Below are 19570 nucleotides of genomic sequence, written 5' to 3' on the forward strand. Positions count from 1 at the left end.
TGTTAACCTTTCAAACGGCTTTTAAATATACTATATTTATTCATTTAGAAGAGACTCTCAGATAAACACAACTTAAGGCCCTTACCCTGTCAAGCATTCATTTAATGTGGCTTCAGAGCCAGTGTAAGAAAGAACATCGATTCAATGACAAGAACAGCTCTATCGAATATACCAGGATTCTGACGTATGACAACATGCATGTCACATCAGGGTCTTAGCTTCAGGTTCTTTTAATAAGAAGCAAACTCTTAGTAACACCCCTGATGAGCAGATTTTTTATCTTCAGTGCTTTGCATACTCTATCCTGTCTGAATAATTACAATCAATTTTATGCATTAAACAGTAGGACAACTTCATAATTAGTAAGATGCTCCCTTACCTTTTTCTATTTGGAGGCTGTCCCAGGCACAAGACCACTCTGCAGAAGTCAGTAAACTTGGTGAAGATTAGACACCATATATTGGTTTAGCATTTTACTAAATTATGGAATATATATATATACATATAGTGTATCAGCATAATTCTTGAGCCTTCTGGGTTTTACGCAGCCGCCTTAAAAGAAGTAGGAACAAACATTTTGTGATGTAACCTGAACCATACCCTGTGCTATAGCAGTACTGCTAACCCCGTACTGCACTGTCCCAAACGCCTTCCTGAAGGACAAGAAGGACCCACACACATGTATCAGAACAATGATGTATCTGATTCATTACAGGGCTCATATTTGACGTTCACCTATTCTTGAGTCAAGAACTAACGTGTGCTTAAAGTTATTTGCACTAGTAAGTACTTTGCTGGACTGAGACCTAACATAACAAATGGGGCAAAATAAACTGAGTTCTCCATCAGCACATGCGCAACTGAAAACAAAAAATGACACCAAATAAAGTATTTTATATACCAAATGGAAACAATTCACAGTAACACTGAGAAACTGAACAGGATATTGACAGTATCAAGAGACTGGGACAACTGATAACAAAAATAAGATGCACTATTGAAGTGTTTCCAGCATTTTACTAGTTTTAATATAAAATGTCCCCAAATTTGTATAGAAAGATTAAAATCATGCCTGTATCTTCAATTATTCTCATTAAGACAATTCTCTCACTTACTACTGTGTTGTCAAATTTCCTTCCCCTCCCGGTCTTCATAAAACTTAAATAGAAAATATGTTTGTTGCATTAAGGATCAATTAAAAAAGTACCATTCAACACATCACTTCAAAAAAATGTGAAAGTCTCTATTTTTAAGAAAAATTGTTGACCCCATCCCAAAAAGAACCTACTTTTCTCACCCCCTTCAGCCCCCAATAAGATAATTACTGGGATACTAAACGGTGTTTTTCAGGAGTAACAAGGATATTTGAAGCAATTTTGTTTGCTCTGGAGGGTTATTTTATCAAAATGAAAATTTGAAGGGATATTCTACTTCAAAAATATACTGCATCTACAAGTTTTTATTATTATTGTTTCAGTTGATTTTGGTTTTCAACAGGTTGTCTGTAATATAAATGACACATGACCACAACTGATTTTTATATACTCTCTATCCCTAACACACAGCTAATGTCAAATGAACCAAGAAGGAATTCGGGACTTTCGTAACGGACAGAACCATTTATCCTAATGATCTTTAATAATTTTGTTCATCATGAAGTCCCCTGAAACCATGTCAGTACTGATCATTTGCATTTCTTCATCCATTGGGGTTCTTCACAGTTTTGCAGCCATGAAATTGATATGTGGTTTCACCAGTGGAAAGAGAGAATTCTGTCATATTTTCAATCACATTTGGCTGCAAAGAAGCGTACGCAAGAAAAAGTCTGCTCAGTATCTTTACGCAAAAAAGTGAGAAATTCCTCGCTTTTCATTTTAACTTTTGCTACAGCTACATATAAACACATCTTTCTTGCTATTTTCTACAATCTTAGTGATTCACATTTCATTATTACAGGATCCCCCAAAATATAGTGTTATTTCTTATGAAATAAATGGTTTCATATTTACTCTAGATAATTTAAAACAATAGCTATAATGCAGTAATTGCATTACTAATAATGGCAGGATCTTTAGTAAACGCAGAGCTTGTCTTTTCATTTACAAATTCTACTTCAGAACATCCCATCTATCCGTTGAATATCAGAGGTAAGATCATAAAAGCAATAGCAATTCAATGAGCTATTATTTTTAGTTGCAGTAACAAAGTAACTTTTAAATATTTCAGTCATAATGGCTAATATATACAGAAATTATCATATAGAAATTTCCACCCATGGTGATTATTTCACCTATAAGGACTGAATAAGAACACAGATCTACTACTGCATTGCGAAAAGTTAATTATCTATTAGGACAAACATTACCATCCTTCTTCAAGAAAATTCATTTAAGGTCCAGTAAGGACCCGGTGCTATCATATCTAACCACACAGTGAAATCTGCAATACTTGTATGAATAGAATTTGTCAAATTGCTTCTTTCACAGGTTACACATTGACAGGAATGTGCATTACTATTTTAGGCTTTAAGATAATGACCACGTAGTTGGTTTTGTTGTAGCTGCTTTAGGGTTGAGTTCCCCCCCCCCCCCGCAGATGATAAATTTGTTGATGCATATGCATCTTTCTCTTGGCACTTGATACATCCGATCATATACAATCAGTATTTTCGGACAAAATAATCTGTATTTTACTCCATAGTGTAGATACTTAGTAGAGTTTACTACTACTATTAGCTTTTATTTCAATGGAATAGAAGGAACAAAGATAACAGGACAGACTGTTAAAAAGAAAAAAAGAAAAAAAGAAAAAAAAATCAGGAAATATCCCTGTTATTGAGGATGACAATGCATGTGGAAAAGAGCTGAAACATCAGCCCCACAACAGCATGAATTTTAAGAAGTTTGTTTCTCCCTAAAAACTTACACTTAATGATACTAAACTTCCATATTAAGAATACAGCCTGGGATATTTTGTGTATTGTTTCTTTTTACCTGTGGTAGTGGTGGTGCTGGTGCCAGGTTCACATCATTTTGGCATGGAAATTCTCCAACAACAGGGCCTATTTAACATTATCAAAATTAATTCAGGACCATAATTTAATCAGTACCTTTTACATAATAAACTGTTTTCTCTTATAAGTCAGGAATAGGTTATTAATTTTAAAGTATCTCTAAATAAGATTTTCTGAACATTTTGCTTTTATACTCCACAGTTGTCCTTAGAAATACAAAGAGCTTAATCCATGATTTGACTTGAGAACATGCACTGAGGCAGCGGCTTTTATTCATTTTACTTACACATAAAGAGAATATAGAAATAAAAATTGCTAATCTACTGATCAATGAATACTTAAAACTGTTTTCCAGTACAAATTATGAGAACAGTAGTAAATGCTAGTGGTATATGCAACAAGAGCACATCTTTTAGTAAGGACATGCCTATGGAGGGCTGGGGCTTACTCCATGTACCAAAATTCTGGATAGCAACCTCAAGTCTTCCCTGCCTGTCCCCATGCATGCCCTACTCCAGTCCCCCCAAAACTTCTTCCTGCATCCAATCCACTTGTCTTTAAGAACTTCTAGTCTTAAATTCCTTAAACCTCCCTTCTATTTCCATACTCAAATTTCAACCCTAACCTTCACCCTGCGAATTCAAGTGCTTCCCCCTCCTAAAATCCCAGATCTCTACTTTACTGCTTCCGATTCTTTTCCACTCTCAGAGAAAATGGTGTGTCTGCCTCCAGGAGGAAGGGTTCTCTCTGGGAAGCTTTTTAGCCTTCCTCCTTTGTGTTCCTCTCTAGAGGATGGGCACCTGCACTTGGAAGAATGCTCATTTGGACTCACGGGAAATGCATTGAAGTCCCAATTTCTCTTTCATGGCAGAAGACAGGCCAGATTAAATGGTTTAGGACTGGGGAGTATGTGGAGAGAATACCTTGCTATAATCTCTGCAAGAGTAACCACCTGTTAGGTTGTCTCCCATGCTCACCCTTGTCTCGGGAAGATACCATTCCTTACTCAGCTGCAGAGTTACAATTTCCACGGTACCATAAAAATCAATCATTCTGAGACTGGAAGGAATTTCATGACAGTCACACAGCTATGTGCTTCTTTCTGCTCTGCAGACAAGCCTTTAATATTCTTGATTTTGCAACCAGTTACATGTTGGAATTTAAGTCCAGTATAAACTGGTGAAAAATCCGCACAAAACAACATAGAAGTTTTTCCTCTCTATTTATATTAACCAGAAACACTTTTATCCTTTTCCTTCTTGAATTCTAAAATGGAACACCACAGTTTACAATGCACAGCTAATCTAAATTATTTGAAAATAAAACCTAAATAAGCTTTGACTTTCTCAAGTTTAAATATATGTCTGAGATTCCCAGAGGGTTGTTTTTTGTTTGATTCCCCTCCACCCCCCTTGAGAGTGCTTGAATAAAATTGTGGACATTCACTGCTTGTCAGCAAAAAACCCCCAAAACCTCATTGTATTCATAACTGCAAATCCTAATTTTGTTTTTCCCTGTACTATTAGAGGACTATTAGAGGGTTTTATGTTTATTTTATAATATCCTGTTGAAAAAAGAAGTGCTATTTTAAGATATATTGTTTTAATATCAATATACTTCAGAATGGCTGAAGAACTTGGCCACAAACATTCATCAGAAAATTTGAAGCATCCATGTGAAGAAAACCAATAAAAAGAAATACTTTTTCCTCTGAAAGGTATATAATCTCCAGAGCTGAGTTTTTCTTATAGTGCATTTGTATCATGTAACATGGTTGTCTTTAACTATGTCTTGCTTGAACAGAAATTGATTAAGTACTATATTCAGCACAATACTTACAGGAATCCATTTCCCTTGCAAGGACATGTACTGATACCTTGTGCCTTCTGGGAGCATCTATTGCCAACAGCACCTACAGTAAAAAATATCAAGTCCTTCAGGTGTGGGAAGTATCACTCATACATTATATTTATAAAACAGTAAAAGAATGAGAGCATTAAAATTTTAATTTAAGCTTTAAAAATGAGGGATAAATTTTGGGATGTCCCTTCAAATATTATTAAACGTCATCCCTACAGTACTTGGAATCATTTTACAATCAAGTTAAGAAATTCATGTACTGTTTGGGACTCAGAAAAACTGGAAGTAATAAGAATTCATCCATTAACTATCATAGTATCAGGAGTGCAACCTAAAATCTCCACAGAATTTTCAATCCCTAGCAGCCTTCTGGAAGCACATTACCCTGAACACAATTATTAAACTCAGCTGGACTTGCTCACCAATCTAGCCAATTATTTCTGCTCTGGAATACTGGATAATCATGTACTGAGCATTGGTGTAAGCAAAATAGTAGATTCCTACAAAAACAGAATGTGGATACTTGTTCAATTTATCATTTATTAAACAATAGCTGCTGAAATTCCATTTACTAAGTTTGTATTTGCTGCATATCTTCACCCATGCTATCATACTATTAAAAAAAACTCCAAAACAAAGATGTTAGTGTTCACTGTGCCATGTAAATAATAACCAGTTTTAAGCATTAAGACTAAATCTCATAAAAATAGACAGTAATGTAAAAATGACCTTGGATAGTGAAAAGGATAAGACAGAGTACAAAAAAGAAAGACATTAGCCCCCCCCAACGGGAAAAAAAAGAACATATAGATACACACATATCCATGCTTCCTCATGGGCAGAAATTTTTCCATCCAATAATAAGTTCCAAAGACATACACCTATGTTATTTTTCAAAGTATTCCCTGAGCTATTAGCTGGTCCATAAGTAATAAACCAATATGTACACTTTGCAATATAATGAATTATCATTGCCTATGAAATTTGTTACAAAACAGAAAGAACGAGGCCCAATTTTTATTTTTTTCCAGGGGCCGGGGGACACACCACGAGACCCACTAGTATTTCAATTGCTTATATTAGATATCTATCTAGCAACTTCATGCTGAGTTGCAATGTACAATTATTGCATCATTAAGCTGTTCCTTTGTTCTGCCTAACTATGAAAGGAAGAAAAAAAAGTGTTGATTTACAGTGAACAAAGCTTTAAAAATATCTGTTTCATTCACAATTCATGCACACAAACCAAGCTGAATCATTTACTGGTTGAAGAAAAAAAAATAAAAGAACAAAAATTGCAACTTTGGCCAAGCTTGGTCATAGAGCGGCACATTTTTTATTCTGAAACAAACTATAAATGAGACAAGAGGAGAATAAGAGCTGGTTAGAGGGGAAGAAAAAAACCAAACCAAAACAAAAAACCCCACAACAAAACCCAATCCTTCTCCACAATTTTTATAGTATGCTAGTTGCCATTAAACTAAGTAAGATTCAGGAAACAAAATTATTACTAAGGTATCTGCATCAATCGTATCATCTACCTAAAACAGGCGTAAGTATATGTTTTCATAGTCTACACAAATAACATCCAGTTATATCTACATCTCTTTCCAAGTAAGATTTTAACTGCATGACTAACTTACCTTGTAGAACTGTATAATATCATCCTTGGTCAGAGTCTTTAGATAAGCCACTTCAATGTTATCTGCACAACAATAGTAAAAATTAGGACAAGTCTGCAAATCATAGCTGGTTATTAGCACACTACTTATTCAAAGTATTTTTCTTTCAAATTCAGATGCTGTAATTGACTGCAAATGATATGCTTTTCATTCTTTCAAGCTAATACTTGCATCACTAAAAGTGTCACTGGAAGCTTACAGAAAATTGTACTTCAGTAAGTTCATTTGATTGGACTTACTAAAAAAATGCATGTCTGAAGAATACTGATTGCACTTTATGTTATTCAGTAGCTAAAAAAGATATGCCTACTTCTTGTATTATCTTCAAATCAATGTTACATACTTCTAATGCAGACTGATTATAGATGGCTTTTATGCACAGTTAGGAGACAGGATGGTAGGATGTACTTTTAAATAAATGTAAGGAACGGTGCCTACATTATACCTGTTAAGGAATAATCACCTTTAAAATATCTGGGGACAATGTGTCTCAGTAGCTACATCACTTCATATAAATTAAATTGTAATGAACTAATCATGTAATATCATTGCTGCATAAGCAGGCATGGTTTTTTTGTAGGCATGCTTGCTTTTCTTAGGGTTAGCAGGAAGATCAAGAAAGAAATGTGTACAAGAGAACAAATATGCAGCTAACAAGTCTGTGAGGCAGGCTGTAAGTAATTAATATGAAGTTCTACATGGAGGAAATAAAAAAAAAATCAACAAAACACAATTTGGAAAACTAGATGACATTTGGGAGAAAATTTTTAAATTAAGTAAAACAGTAAAAGTAATAATAATAAAAATGTAAAAACCTGAAGAAAAAACACTTTCACTTCTTAAGGCTGGAATATGAATTTCTGATTTTGACAATTCTACTCATATTAAAGTCATTAATGAAATAAAATTACTAGTGGGTAGAGGGGAATTAGAGATATAAAAGTCAAGGGAAATAGTAAGTTGAGTGGGATTTAGATATGAAAGATATGGCTACAGCTAGCAGTAAGAAATTCCAGAGAGATAATATATATCCAAGTATGGCAAAACCAGAAACACTTAAGGCAGAGAAAAATTAAAGTGTTTCATCAGACACAAAAAAAGTACTTGAGGGGACAAGTTTCCATGCCACTCCTTATACTCAGACATGAAACCTTGTCAGTAGCTCTCATTCTCTTGAGACCAAGCTAAATGACAATTCAAAATTCTTCATTATTAAAACAGTTCAGTTAGTCATTGTTGACCAAAAAGACTGTATTTGCTATTGTGGAAGAACAATACTGTGCATGTAAAACAGAAGAGAAGTCACAAGATACAGAGTGAGTTTTACGTAGGAAGCATATTATGCATGGAAGATGGAAAATTATAGCTGTGAAGAAGAGTTGAGACATGAAAACGTGAGGAAAAGCTGATCTGTACCTAAAACATTTTTTCTAATGTCAGAAACCGTATTACTAATATACCTCAGTATTTTGGATTAAAAATCTTCAAACAATGATGAAAAAGCGAAAAATACAACCTAAATACTATGTAAGATCACAACATAAATAACTGTCAGTCCATTTTCAGTAATAACACTAGACGTTGGATCTCAATTGGTCTTCTACAAGCTCATAATCTTCAAAGTATCATGGATAAAAAACAAAAAAATGAATGTTTCGTCAAGCCTACTCTAAGGTGAGACAGGTCACATGTTAGTTAAGATACCTGCTGTTGCCTCTGCCATCGCTCCCTCAAAAGAACTGTGCAATGGGAAGAGGAATAGGGTTCGTATGAATGTGTGCACCATCAGAAATGTCAAACTGTATTTGAATGCATCTCAGTCAAGTATTCGGCACATATGTTATACAGACATCTGAACATCACAGAAAGAAATTTGAGCTTATGCGACACCAACATTTGCATTCAAACCACTTCCAATCCTTGACCTACTCTATGTCTCATTGAGCCTTAAGGGAAATAACGGAAGGTCAATGAAGCATTCACCAACCCCCATCATATGGTGAACATCAGGGAACACATTTATCCTCTTATTACTAATGGCTCCCACAGCAGTGAAAGCACAGGCTCCACAAATGAGGAATCATCATTTGTCTTACCTCTGTCAAAGTTATACTGCTGGGAAATGATTTCTCCCCAGTATTTTGCACATTCTGCAGACAGCTTCTTTGGTTTGTCTAGACGACGAATTGCTAAAGCTTGGATGTGTTTTTGGAAGGCCTCTTCTGTCATGTCTTCTATGCATTTCTCCATAGTTTTTAAGAACGCTTCAACCCTGCTTTCTAAATAGTGCGGTGGCTTTTCAGATTGGATAATAAATCGCAGTCCTTGTATGCCATTTGCCCGACGTGGACCACTGAACACAATGTAACCTTGGCAAAACAAGAATAGTCACAAATTAAAAGAAATCCCTTGTTCCAGCATTAAGTTTGCCAAACATGGCGTGTTTGACAGGAATGCAATTTTATGCTAAGTTTTAATTCTGTATTATAAATGAAATAATGCAGGTGTTCAAAATATGCCACCGTATTTTTTTAAAACATCTTTATTTCACTGAGGTAAATATGAGTTCAGGGGAGGAGCAAGGAGGAGATGAGGCAGACCAAGACAGAATAAAAGGAATTCTGTCATCAGGATTAAGTAACCAGAAATTAAGCTGTAGTCTCAACATTAGGAACTCATTATTATTTTTTCATAACGTCTAATCTGAATTTTCTTTGCTGCAATGTAAAACCACTATTTCTCATCTTATCAATTAGATACAAAGAAAATATTATTCCCTTCTTTTTTGTTGCGGCTTTTGCTTATCTGAATACCCAAGCCTTTTTTCAGTCTTTTTCCCCTCTTTTAAAAACAAATCTGTCACGTTTCAGTCTTTCGTATGTTTTTTTATAGCCCTCTAACCGTTCCTTGATGCTCATGTCAAAACTGAATACAGTATTTCAAAGTCCTTACCTGAACAATATAGGAGTACTATTGTGTGTGTATCTTGGAAGCTCCCATTTATATATCCCAGAATTTTACACAGCAGCATGACACTACTGATTTACGTACTACTTCTGATCCACTGTAACCTGTAGATTGTTTTCTATGTAACTGCTACCTAGCCGGTTGCTTCCTAGCTTGTATCTGTGCTATTGATTATTCCTGCCAAACTGTTCCTACCAAATTGCATCTTATCTTCATTCAAGTCATGTTTCCAAAATGTCAAACTAATTTTGAATCCTAATTCTATCTTCCCACACACTTGCAGCCTCTCCCAGCTTAGCATTATCTGAAGATTTAGTAAGTATATTCACACTTCTATCACCCAGAGTTTTGATGAAAATACTAAATAGCATGGGATCACAATACAGCTCTGTAGAACACCGTTTTTCTAATGAACTATTCTTATCTATTCTCCAGTCATGACTTTCCGAACGGTCTTGCATCCAAATGTGTAGCACTTCCACCTAGGCGCTCTCTCTAGCTTGTTTGAGAATGTTACGCGCCTTTCATACTATCAAGAAGAGACATACGACATCACCACTTCCATCCATACAGCCAAACTCTATTTCTATAAAAAAACCTTAGGTTAGCCTGACCTGAGTTTGTCCAGTAATAGTCTCTCGGTTATCTTCTGAGAGTTTAAACTGGTTTAATAACTTACTCCGTATTTTCCAGGAATTAGAATTAAGCTGACTGATCTGTGATTTCCCTGCTCTTCTATTTCCTTTTTCAAGGAAACATAGCATTTACCCGTGTTTATTTTTCCAGTACCTCATCTATCATCCACAAATTTTCAGTTATAAGAATTCTAATTCCAGGATTTCATAATTTTGTTTTTTTTTAACGTAATGTAGAGTTCATCATGCCTGAACTCTTTAAAAGCTTCTAATTTACCTGAACAACCTTTAATGTCTTATTTTCCAAAGCCTTGGACTTTGATCACTGGTATTTGTTTTGGAAATCATCTGGTCACAGTTGACATTTTAAGTGAAAACTAATAAAGCCATCCTAAAACATTCTGACATTTTTTTTTCCCCACCATTGACAACTTTTCTCTTCCTCCTTCTCGTATTGCTAAAGTATTTATTGAATGAGTTCTTGTTACTACTTCTACTGTTTAGCAAACTGCTAACTCCTGAACTGCTTCTCCCCTTAGCTTTCTCAGAGATCTTATTAACAATTCCATGAAGTTTATTGAATTTTGCTGGTATTTCTACTGTCTTCCCTCCTAAATCTTGTGAACCCGTATCATTTGGCAGTTATGCAAGTGCTGGACACGCTCACACAGCTCTTCCTCACTGGTTCCCCCCCTCTTCTTTAGCTGTTACCTCCAACTTCTATACGAAACCTGCCACCAGCAGATTCCAAAAACCTGCTAAATAACCTGCGTCCTGCCCTATTTTCAACAGATACCTAGATAGTTAAAATCCCTACGATCAATGTGGTATGGCTGATTCTGCTAGTTGCTCACAAAAAGTCTAACCTTGCCTGATCTCCCTGGTAGTTCCTAGTCATCACACTGAGACATTTCCCTGCCTCTCACCTTTGCAAAAACTGTACTCCTCATCATCAGTATCTCTATCATGCAAACTGTCAGGCAAAGTCTCTGTCTCTCCTTGTTATCCTGTCAGGAATAACCTGACCAGTTCTCAGTCTTACTGGTTCAGGTAACAACTATTTGTACTTACTGGTGAACAGCTGTATTCTTAAAAAGCCTGAAATGTATTTAGCATGGCAGCTTACCATGACCCATACAGCAGTATTGCTAAGCTAGGGCTTGTGAATCATCAAGTGCACCTGGAAGTAGGATCACAAGTAGGAAAGACTGAACTACTGATTCTTTAAGATGATCTAAAATTTAGGAAACTGATCTCATCTCCTTTTGGTAAAAATTTGAGATATGAAATTTTCTGTACAGTGATCAAACTTTTTTTTTAAGCCAGGGTTGGTTTCAGGTATTTCAGACATCTTAAAAATTACACTTGCTTCTTCTCAATTTACAGTACGTGCACAGCAACATTCCTTTGAGTCATCAGCAGTTAAAATTATTTACATTCACCAAGCGCCCTTTAAATGGCATTCACCAAGCAGGGAAAGAACACCTCATCATGTCTCATGTAAATGAGTGAGTATACATGCGTGTATACAGACACATAACCACTATGGGAAAACTTACCTAATTGTTCCTTGGTGCGCAGAGTATTGAAGCATGGTTCCGAGATAATTTGACAAAAGAGCTCCAAAAACATATTCTCGGAAGTGCTCTGCATGTCTGTCTGGTAATATATTTCAATGCCACAATTGTTATGAACTTCATTTCTCTGTTGATATACAAACCAACCTCCTAAAAGACAAAGTTAAAACATTTAAGTTCATAAAAATGTACATTCTTATGGTCCACAATTAAAAAGATAATGGTCTATCACTTGTGGAATGGAATTGTAATAAATTTAACAGTTTAGGACTGTTAAAGCAGAATTTCCACTAACAGTATACTTTTCATGAAGCAAGTAAAGAAAAGATTATTTTAACACATCAAAATGCCATAGCTTGAGCATATCAGCAAGTAAATTGAAACTGGCTGCTTCTCCTCAAGCCAGTATTTTTGGAACTGGAGTGAAATTCTGCATTGCCTCTACTGTAAATAGTTTCTAAAGACAATTTGTCAGAAACATTTATGAACATTAAAAATAATTCAGCATTTAATACCAACAGCTTCTTTGGTATATGGCAGTTTCCACAGGCTGGTGATCAGCTATGGGTAGTTGGCTTTGGCCGTATAGCTACTATGTCATAATTCCTGTATAACTCCCAGCAATTCCTTGAAGCTCATTTCTTATATAAAAGATTTTTTTGCACAATAGAAGTAAAATCATATACAAACACTATGAGACCAAAGAATTTATATTAGAAAAAAACAAAGTTACTTGTGTAAGAGCTTTTATTTTTCTCAAAAAGCAACAGTCATTTAGGACAATCCTTCACTGAATGGTCAATTAATACTCAAAAGTGTTCAAAGAATGGTGCTTATTCAAATGTGTATACTATGTGTAGCAGAGTGGGACGGGGATTTTATTTCCATAAATCGTACCGAGTGAATTAGGCTTGAATCATAGAGTGGTTTGGGTTGGAAGAGAACGTAAAGGTCATCTAGTTCCAACGCCCAAGAAGTCCAATTTACGTACACAGATAAAAGATGAAATCAAGTTCATTTTCAAGTATACGAGAAAGATGATATATTAGTGTATAATTTTATTAACAAAACCACATCTTAATTATATTTTTAAATTTAAAAGTTTAAAATAATTTGAAGTAAGGCTGATTTTGAAACAAACTCCTAGCAACAAAGAAATATTCATTTTAAAATACCAATAGCAAACAGAGAATGTCAATTTAATGTATGTTAAAAAATTGTAAATAAATCATTTAACTTACTGTCAGGAAGTTGCACTTCTCTGTATCTCACTAGCTGACTGGGAAGGAGTGGCTTTGTATGAGCGTGCTCAATGAGAGTGTCCTCAACCATCTGCATAATTCCTAACGCAGCCTGGAAGAGAAAACGTAAGAGGATTTTTAACGATCATTAGTTATTCTGTACCTAACAGCAGGGTAAGACTTTCCAATTATTGATGGTGACATGAGAGAAAAGAAAAAAGAAAAAAAAAAAAATCAAGAATAGAAAGTAGGGATATTGTAATTTAATAAAAATACAGTAGAAGTTAAGTAGATGAGAGGAAGTGTGTGTGGGGGGGTGTTGTTGTTTTTTTTTTACATTTGTCTTGTTTACATGTTTAACTACTTCTACTCCTCCCCAACGCTGTTGAAATTAAAGTTCAACGGGCTTTTTTTCCCTTTCCCTTCACCACTTTGATGTACTCATCTTTCAAAGTTTGAAAATGAGATACCTACAATGTATGTTTGCAAAGCAAATGACACCTCATCAGGTGGAATTTTAAGAAAACAAATTCATGGTTAAGTTCAAACATGCATTCCATTGGCGTGCTGGTAGTATGAGGACTTATTGCCCGGATACTTTCTTTTATTTGATGGATTAAAATAATAATAATAAAAAATCGTAAGTAGTGAAAAAAACTTAAAAATCATTAGTTTCATTCAAGGATTTAACTTCAAAAGGTTTACCTATTAAGGGTTATGTGTTCTTGTAGCCTGCATACTGGAAATTATAGTAACTTGCTACAAAGCAGTTTTGTCTGAAAGCCAAAATCTCTTAGTCTGCGCTGCCACAAACTCACAACACAAGTGATCTTATAAAAAACATGCAAAAGGTCTGAAAACTTAATAAACATGTGCCCCTTTCCAACACCGCCCAAAAACCCGACCCAATATCGAAGACAAAAAGACTGAGGTCTAACAAAACACAGTTTGAAAGGTTAGAGAAAAATACTATATATTCTTCCAATCAAGTCACCATATTAAAGCAAACTATTTACAACAAAACTGTTCAGACAGATGTTCTGAACAGGATTAGTTTACTATTCATCCACTTGCAGCAAATAAATAAAAGGAACAGCCAAAAAACAAGTATCAGAATGAAATTAATTCAAGAAGAAATGGGAATTTTAAGCAGCTAGACAGGTCTAATTCTTCAAAAAGTACAGATTCACTGAAAAATTTTTCAGTATTGAAAGGTGTCACTAGAGTATGTAAATTTTGATTTAATTTTAGTTGGAAAAAATTCTTAGAGCCAGGTTAAAATTTCTGAGCTTTGTCAGTGATGATCACATCATGGGCACTGAAGGACAGAGAAGTTTTCCTACCCACATCTATTCAGGGAGGTTTGTGGATCATTTCTAAACATTACCCAGCTACGGGCGTTAACAGTACATCCTTCCCAGTTCTCTAGCTGCAGGACTCTTCAATAGCCACCCATTATGCCAACTAAAGAATGCATTTCTCTGCTATGACTGCATCATCATGGAAATCTAAAAAATCTGGTCATTCAGTTATATTTCAGATGGAACTTTCATATACAAATGCGTAAGAAATAAGGAAGGAAAAAAGTGAAACTTTTTTACGTTTCTCCACATGAAAAATACTCTATAAAATTAAAAAAAAAAAAATTTGAGACAACCTTGAAAAAGAAAACTTTGTGCATCCAGTGCTATTGGGTCCTTCAGCTTTTTGTTTTCCCCCTCCTTACTAGTTAACTTTCTTCTCCATACGTTCAGCAGTCACTAGCAGTGTTTATAATATCTCTTGCTAGTAACGTATCACAGAGCTGGCATAACACAGAAATACTGCTATACCAGCCCTAGAAAAAAAGAATGCAAAAATGTACAAGAAAGGTACTACATTTTGTATTGGTACATATATTCAAATATTTGGTTAGATTTCCTAGGCAAATACAAACCGTTACTATTTTAATGGAAGACAGAACAAACATTTTCTGATTTTTACTCCCAAAAAGACGAAACTGAGAGCTGACACTTTTTTTTTTTATGGCCCACCATGCCTGTTTAGCTTTGTGCAAAGTACTTCATTTGGAAGGATCTTGGATTCTTAAATCTTTGCTAGTTAGCCTGAAACTTTTAAATAGAAAAGCAGGATTTGCAGCACATTGTTCCTTATGCAGCTTGATCACATCACAGTAATGATACACAACATAGACTTTAAAATACTTAGATGAGAAGTTGTTTTTTATTAAATTTCCAAGAGCAATACAAGGGCAGCACTTAGCCTAATAAATCTGAAGTGGAAAAAATGACACTATGATATTCCCATAAAGATAAAATGTACAAAGTCAAATTATGAAATCACATTTGGCAAAACTGCTTTAAGATCTGAGAAGATTAAACTAGTCTTCCATTTTTTATGCTGCTTTTAAATAAAAATTGTTTTATTAAAGAAAGTATCACACCAACCTGTTTTGTTATATTGCCATGGAGAAGAGCTTCAATGTGTAACCGTGACAACAGTTGAGCTATAAAGGCCTTGAGGCGGGGAAGAGTGACATCTAGAACAGATATTTAGACAGTTAAATCAATTACATGCATTTTTATATTAAGAAGTACCTAACTCATCATTAGATATGGTGCATTTCTTAGAGGAGGAGAAACTCATCATCATGAAAAAGTGAATCTCTCTTTAAAAATGCAACATTGGAAAGTTTCCAGGTCTAAATAGCAGCACTTATCATATAGTTTGTTTCACTTAGAATTCACATACCGTCTGACCCAGATACCAAACAGGAAAAAAAAAAAAAAAAGAAAAAAGCCTTCTTTCCAATCATGCTGAACAAACATTCATTCTCCAGAGAAAACAGTTGCAATTACTCAGGTGGTCTTCCAAGATAAAGCCTTGGTTATTAACTAAACAAGCACCATGTAGTTCATAACGCTCGAGAGACACACTGTGCATTTACCATCTAGACTAAAAAAAGAACCTCAACTTAAATATGGTGTTTTGATAGTATCTTTGTAACAAAAAATACACAAGAAAAGCATTTTTGCAATATATCCCAGAATACACATACACACACGTTCCATGCTAGCCTGTCTTTGCATAGTGGTTTTCATATATAATGCAAAGTGTAGTTTAACATATAGAATCAATGGAATAAGAAAGGAAGGATGGTTGAATGGATGGGATGTTCATCCCAAAGTCAACAACTCCATTCTTAATTCCCTGACACTACAAGAATACCCACACTATATCACCAAATCCATTAATTTCTCATTTTGTCATTTTCTCAACTAAAATAAAAACTAACAATACTCGTGTATTTCGCAAAAGTTTTGAAAAGACAAATACAATTAAGATTGTGGGGTCACTCAGTTATTCTGTGGGGGATGCATACATTAACAGATTTGTATTTGTATTAGAAAATCCTATACCGTGCTTATCAGTCTTTCCCTCTCTTAAAAGAGGTAACTGACCGCCGGTAAAAAATTCATTTCCACATTTTTCCCTGATTCCAAATCAACCTTTTGTTGTTGCATAACCCTAACCTTAATTTTTGTCTCTAGAATTGCTTACTAATAGTGTAAAAGATTACGGTCACATTGAGTGTGAGAGAGGAACAGAGGGGGAAAAAAAAAATTACGCATAAACTCCCTGTACTTCAAGCAGATATCCTGCAGTGCTAAGTAGACAGCATTCCTTTCCAGCATTCCATTTTTTAGCTATTCTTACGCTGAATACAGTAGCATTAATCTTATAAAGACAACTTACACATGGATCAGAAAATCTCTTATTTTTTCAAAATTCAGTAGTCATTAAAAAAAGAATGACCTACATATAGCTGAACCCACTGCCATGAAAATCAGTGTTAGTTTTGTCATCGACTTTACAGGCAGCACTGGCACCACTGCTAATCTCAGAGATACCTGCAATCATTCAAGAAACTATACAACTATACATTTATATTTCTATCCTGGAGCCATCCTGTAGAAAAAACACACACCCCTGTGCAGCTGGCTCAGGGCATCTATAGAGTCTATCTTAATGAAGCAGTTTTCAGCATCACAACTTCAAACAGTATAGTATGTATCAGTCTTTGACAACTACGGATATGTATTCTGAATCCACCCCCTCAAGTAAATACAAAAGCCAGATATTCTTCTTGAAAAGAATGTCTCGGTGTATTCCAAGAAGATATTAGAAAATATTTTTCAAACTGTCCCAGTAACAGCCTTTTGTTGTAACACAGTAAGATACAGGTAGGGAAGAGTTCTTCAGCTATTATTAAAATCAATTAAATTTGTTAATTTGGAATTTCTTCTTCCTCCAAATATAGTGGGGTGCCTGCTCTTTGTTAAGAACCACAATGTTCTTTATTTTTTATTATTGTTATTATCTACAGAAATTATATCTTTTTTCTTTATTATCTCCAGTTCTTTATTATCTACAGAAATAGGAGTTAGGATTCCCTGATAATGGAAAAAAACAAAATAGTATGCACATCAGGAAGTACAACACAGATACACTCCAATGTGTCTGCAAGATGTCAACTAGAGCCAAATGATTTTAGCAGTGTTGGTTAAGCATTGGATTCACCATACCCAGGCTCATGTCCACAAAGCTGTTCAAGTTTTGCCTGAATTTTTACCTGCAAGTTTTGCCATTTGAGGCCTTTTACCTGAAATACTATACTTTCTATAAACTGGAGGACAAGTGCAGAGGCATCGACATCCACTAGCATCAGCTCAGGTCTGGCACTGCAGGGGCTTCACTTGAATAATGGGTAGAGTTCAAAATAGGTACCTTCATTAGTTTAGTAACAAGACATTTTCCATAAGGAAAAATAAAAATAATAAAGTTTAAAACTGGCAGAACATTACCATCTAGAGCTTCTTTTAATTCATCTTTGGTCCAAGCAACTTCTGTCATCAGGAGTCTGAGATAATACATTGCATGCTGGTGAGGCTGTTCAGCCCTGAAGTTGTTAAGCGATCTCATGTACTAAAACAAAAAAAGTAAATTCAAATTATAGAACTCTAATTCTAAACATAAAATATTAAGCTTGTACTCTCAACTTTGTGTACCATCAAAAAGATACATTTCAGATGTCAAGAACATTCTTTTGCTTGTTAGACCTGTTAAAAAATTGTGTTAAATTAACTTAGTAATAATGTAGGTTTCTGAGCCTATGGATTAAGCAGTAACCATTACGATAGTTGAAATGAGCATGAAATCAAACTTCTCCATAAAATTAATGACTGGAAATTAAATTATTGCAGTTAGACCTAAATAAGTATTTAGATCAAGTTGCTCTACCCAGGAAATACGCATTCTATGATAACTGTCCAGGGGTGGAGTGGGGGAATGTCGCTAATAGAAAATGTATTTTTCTCCCAGTTGCTTCCCTGGGCTGACTTGGTTAGAAAAATACAAGAGCATCTGGGAAATTCTTTGCATTCTTTGCCTGGATAAAGGAGGTATGAGAGAAGAATCAGTGAGCTTCTCCAAAAGAAACGCCTTTCTAGTCCAGTTGCACCTTTACAAAACAAGCAAAACTTTTTTCCTCTACCAAAGGAACTGGAAAATGCAAACTAATAGTTTTGGCAAGCTGGGATAATTTCCAGTACAGGAGAAAAGTAACTCGTTTCAGGGCACATGAGTGAGAAACAGCAAGCATGAAGTTGCTGAGGCTGCATCCTTCTATCTGTTCCAAACAGAAGCCAGAAGCTGGTATCTCCCTGATCTGTTAGGTGTAGACATGAGGGGAAAACCTGCAATCTCCCCACCTGTCTGGGTTTTTTTGTATTTTGTTCTTATTTTACATACACAAAAGGCCTAAGTAACAAAGGTCTATAAAATGACAAAACATGCATAATACAGAGACAAAGTTCAAGTGAACTGTAAAGACAATCAGTGAAACAACTTAAACTAAAAGAAAATAATCCAAAACAGGTCATTCACAGACCTGTGGGTTGGGTTTTTTTACTTTAACATTTGTCCAGTTAAAACTTTGCAGACAATGTATCTTAGTACACAGAGTCTTAAATAAAGTGCTATTATAATAAATCTACCTCATGTTTTATGTCGACCTACTTAGAATTTCCTACTAAATAGTAATGAACTAAAGATGGCCCTGGTGTCTGTCTAGGCCAGTCACCTGTTCAAAAATTACCAGCAGCAGAGTATTAAAGACCAGAGCAAGCATGGAGTGATCTTCCCTGCAGCCCTAGCTCTCTCATCTACTGCAGACTATTTGCAAGCTTTCTGGGCCAGAAGTCATCCTGTGCCCCAACACCAGTGTAATCCTTGTGCACTCGCTTCCACAACAAGTCATTGCTGTGAGTGCCAATACCTGATTTGTTCATTCCCTTTGTTTTACCTCTGTCTTGCTCTAAAGAAAGCACCAGAATAACAATTCTGTATCTTGTTTGGCTTAGCAAATATAATACCGTTCATGAACTTACTTCAGGAGCTAAAAAAAAAAAAAAAAATCTGACTTACATTCCATATATATAGATCAGTCATTAAATTTAGGAAGTGAGACTTCCAGAAGTCAGCATATACTTAACCAGCTGGTTACTTTTGCACCAAAGGATCTTGGCCCAGGAGC

General features: G+C 35.2%; 1 protein-coding gene across 1 annotated transcript in view; it reads right to left on the reverse strand.

Moving 5' to 3' along the window:
* Positions 1-1546: 1546 nt before the first annotated feature.
* IDE (insulin-degrading enzyme) overlaps positions 1547-19570 on the reverse strand; it is a 57029-nt gene continuing 39005 nt past the window's right edge. Inside the window, 10 exon segments of the mRNA XM_009584561.1 lie at positions 1547-1767; positions 1769-1797; positions 2994-3061; positions 4853-4925; positions 6517-6578; positions 8652-8924; positions 11717-11884; positions 12976-13087; positions 15423-15514; positions 17841-17961. Of these exon segments, the coding sequence (XP_009582856.1) occupies positions 1716-1767; positions 1769-1797; positions 2994-3061; positions 4853-4925; positions 6517-6578; positions 8652-8924; positions 11717-11884; positions 12976-13087; positions 15423-15514; positions 17841-17961 (1050 nt within the window). The 3' untranslated portion in view covers positions 1547-1715.

The sequence above is a fragment of the Fulmarus glacialis genome, unplaced genomic scaffold, assembly GCF_000690835.1.
Source record: "Fulmarus glacialis isolate BGI_N327 unplaced genomic scaffold, ASM69083v1 scaffold10969, whole genome shotgun sequence".
Taxonomy (NCBI): domain Eukaryota; kingdom Metazoa; phylum Chordata; class Aves; order Procellariiformes; family Procellariidae; genus Fulmarus; species Fulmarus glacialis.